Consider the following 2,104-nt stretch of genomic DNA (forward strand, 5'->3'; position numbering starts at 1 on the left):
GGACTAAATAATAAATGAATGCAAACTTTAAGATCTCAGATAAATTTCCTTCTTTTTTATTTGTGATTCAATTAACATTGTGTTTTTTTTTTCTTTTTCTTTTTTACTTTTTCTGATAATTAGCTTAAGAAATGCCATGGTGAACCGATTTCAATCAGCGGTGCTGGGAGACTGTAAAATGATGCGCGTGCAGTTGCTCCTAATTTTTGTTAATATGATTCCAACATAATTTTGTAACTCTTTGTAGGGTGCAAATCATAACCTGGCTTCTGGATACAATGCTCCTGAGGTTGACATGTTTGGGCAGTACACTCTGAAGAGCGACGTGTATAGCTTTGGAGTAGTCATGCTAGAGCTCCTGACCGGAAGAAAACCTTTTGATAGGTAAATCATTACAATTTTATTTTTTTACACACTACCTAGCATTTTTAAAGGATCAGGGCTGAATTTTAATCATTTTTGTCCTATTCCACTCGTTCGATCCTCAACATTTTCGTCTGAAAACTTAAAACTTCATCATGGCAGCTCTAGACCAAGATCTGAGCAACACTTGGTTCGATGGGCGACTCCTCAGCTCCATGACATTGATGCTCTTGACAAGATGGTCGACCCACAACTCCAGGGGCTCTACCCTGCAAAATCTCTTTCTCGATTTGCTGATGTTATTGCCATATGTGTTCAGGTAATGCTGCTATCAAATTGTGTTACCCTTTTTTTATCCTTATTATGACCTGATTCCTCGAAATATAATTTCTACATTCCAAAGCCCTTCCATGCATTTTTGCTACAAAAAACTGTTACAATGAGCAATAATAACAAGAAGAGTTCCATGTTTAACAGCCTGAGCCAGAGTTCAGACCACCGATGTCAGAAGTAGTGCAAGCGCTGGTTCGTCTCGTCCAACGGGCCAACGTAAACCAGAGAGTGCTTGCTGGTGATGCACAAGACGCAATCCGGAGGACAGGTAACAGAGATGCATAGTACTACATGTTCTAAAACACTTGCTCGTAACATATGTTGAAACTCATTATTGGTGGGTTACAAGATGATGAGATTTCCTAGCTCCCAGGTGCCGGATTTTGTCACTCCAAGATAGTTGAAGGGGAAGGAATTGGCTATTGTATTGCAGATAAAATAGCATAAGCTAGGCTAAAGCATTTATTTTTTTTATATTTCAATAATGTGCCCAATACGTTGATAAAAAGATGATAGGGCTAATAAGCCTTCAACTTCCGCCCGATAGGAAGAAATGTATTTGGTTTTGGTTTTTATCTGTATTCCTTGCTTATTTATTAGACACTACTAACTTGATTGTCTGTTGCCTCAAGATTTTTTCATTGATAGGCATAACATGGGTGCGGATCCTCAGAGATGTCTGGATCCTTTACAGTTTACTCGATAATTGTAAAGGTGCAGTTTAAGTATCTTATTTGTTTGATCTATTTTCTCTATGATCACCAAATTGATGATCTCCACTACTTAAATGGTGATATTGCTTATCCATGTGCTTGTCGTCTGCCTTTATAGTTTTTCGGGTTTGTGGGCTCCTTACGTCCCACACTCATTGAGACCTTTGTATCTGGTTAGGGTCAAATTTTAAAGGGCATATTAGATAGTAGATAGACACCATCCAAATATTTCATTCTTATTTTGTGAAGGTTTTTAGGATTTGAGGTTCTAGATTTTTTATAAGCACAATAGCATGTGATTATCCATCATAATAATGGGAGAGCACTTTAGATTAAGATAGTCATTAAGTATTGAATATGTAGTGTGTAGTAAATAAATTTAGGTTTATGTTATATGATTTTATCACCATAAGCTTAAAGTGGATGGTTTCATCATCTCAGGTCAATTTGATATTTAATCTATTTCGTTAGAGAAAGTCGACTCAATTTGATCGAATGAATTTTATTGATGGTCATGGGTTATGTTGTATTAGAGACTTGTGCAAATCTGGAGTGGATGTTATAAAAGGTGGTGATTTTATGTTGACCTTAATTGTCAAAAAAAAATTGTATTAATCAAACATAACCTTATGATTTACCATTCAAATAGTAAAAAGTTATTGATGAATATATAACTACTAGTGTGATTGTTTTAT

General features: G+C 35.9%; 1 protein-coding gene across 1 annotated transcript; it reads left to right on the forward strand.

Moving 5' to 3' along the window:
* Nucleotides 1–252: 252 nt before the first annotated feature.
* On the forward strand, nt 253–1,368 carry LOC110035454 (protein STRUBBELIG-RECEPTOR FAMILY 6-like). The gene is made up of 3 exons (XM_020739683.1): nt 253–384; nt 526–682; nt 841–1,368. Exons 1-3 carry the CDS (start codon nt 296–298, stop codon nt 979–981), a joined length of 387 nt encoding a protein of 128 aa, XP_020595342.1. The 5' UTR covers nt 253–295; the 3' UTR covers nt 982–1,368.
* The last annotated feature ends 736 nt before the right edge of the window (nt 1,369–2,104 follow it).

Source organism: Phalaenopsis equestris, unplaced genomic scaffold, assembly GCF_001263595.1.
Source record: "Phalaenopsis equestris unplaced genomic scaffold, ASM126359v1 Scaffold197770, whole genome shotgun sequence".
Taxonomy (NCBI): Eukaryota; Viridiplantae; Streptophyta; class Magnoliopsida; order Asparagales; family Orchidaceae; genus Phalaenopsis; species Phalaenopsis equestris.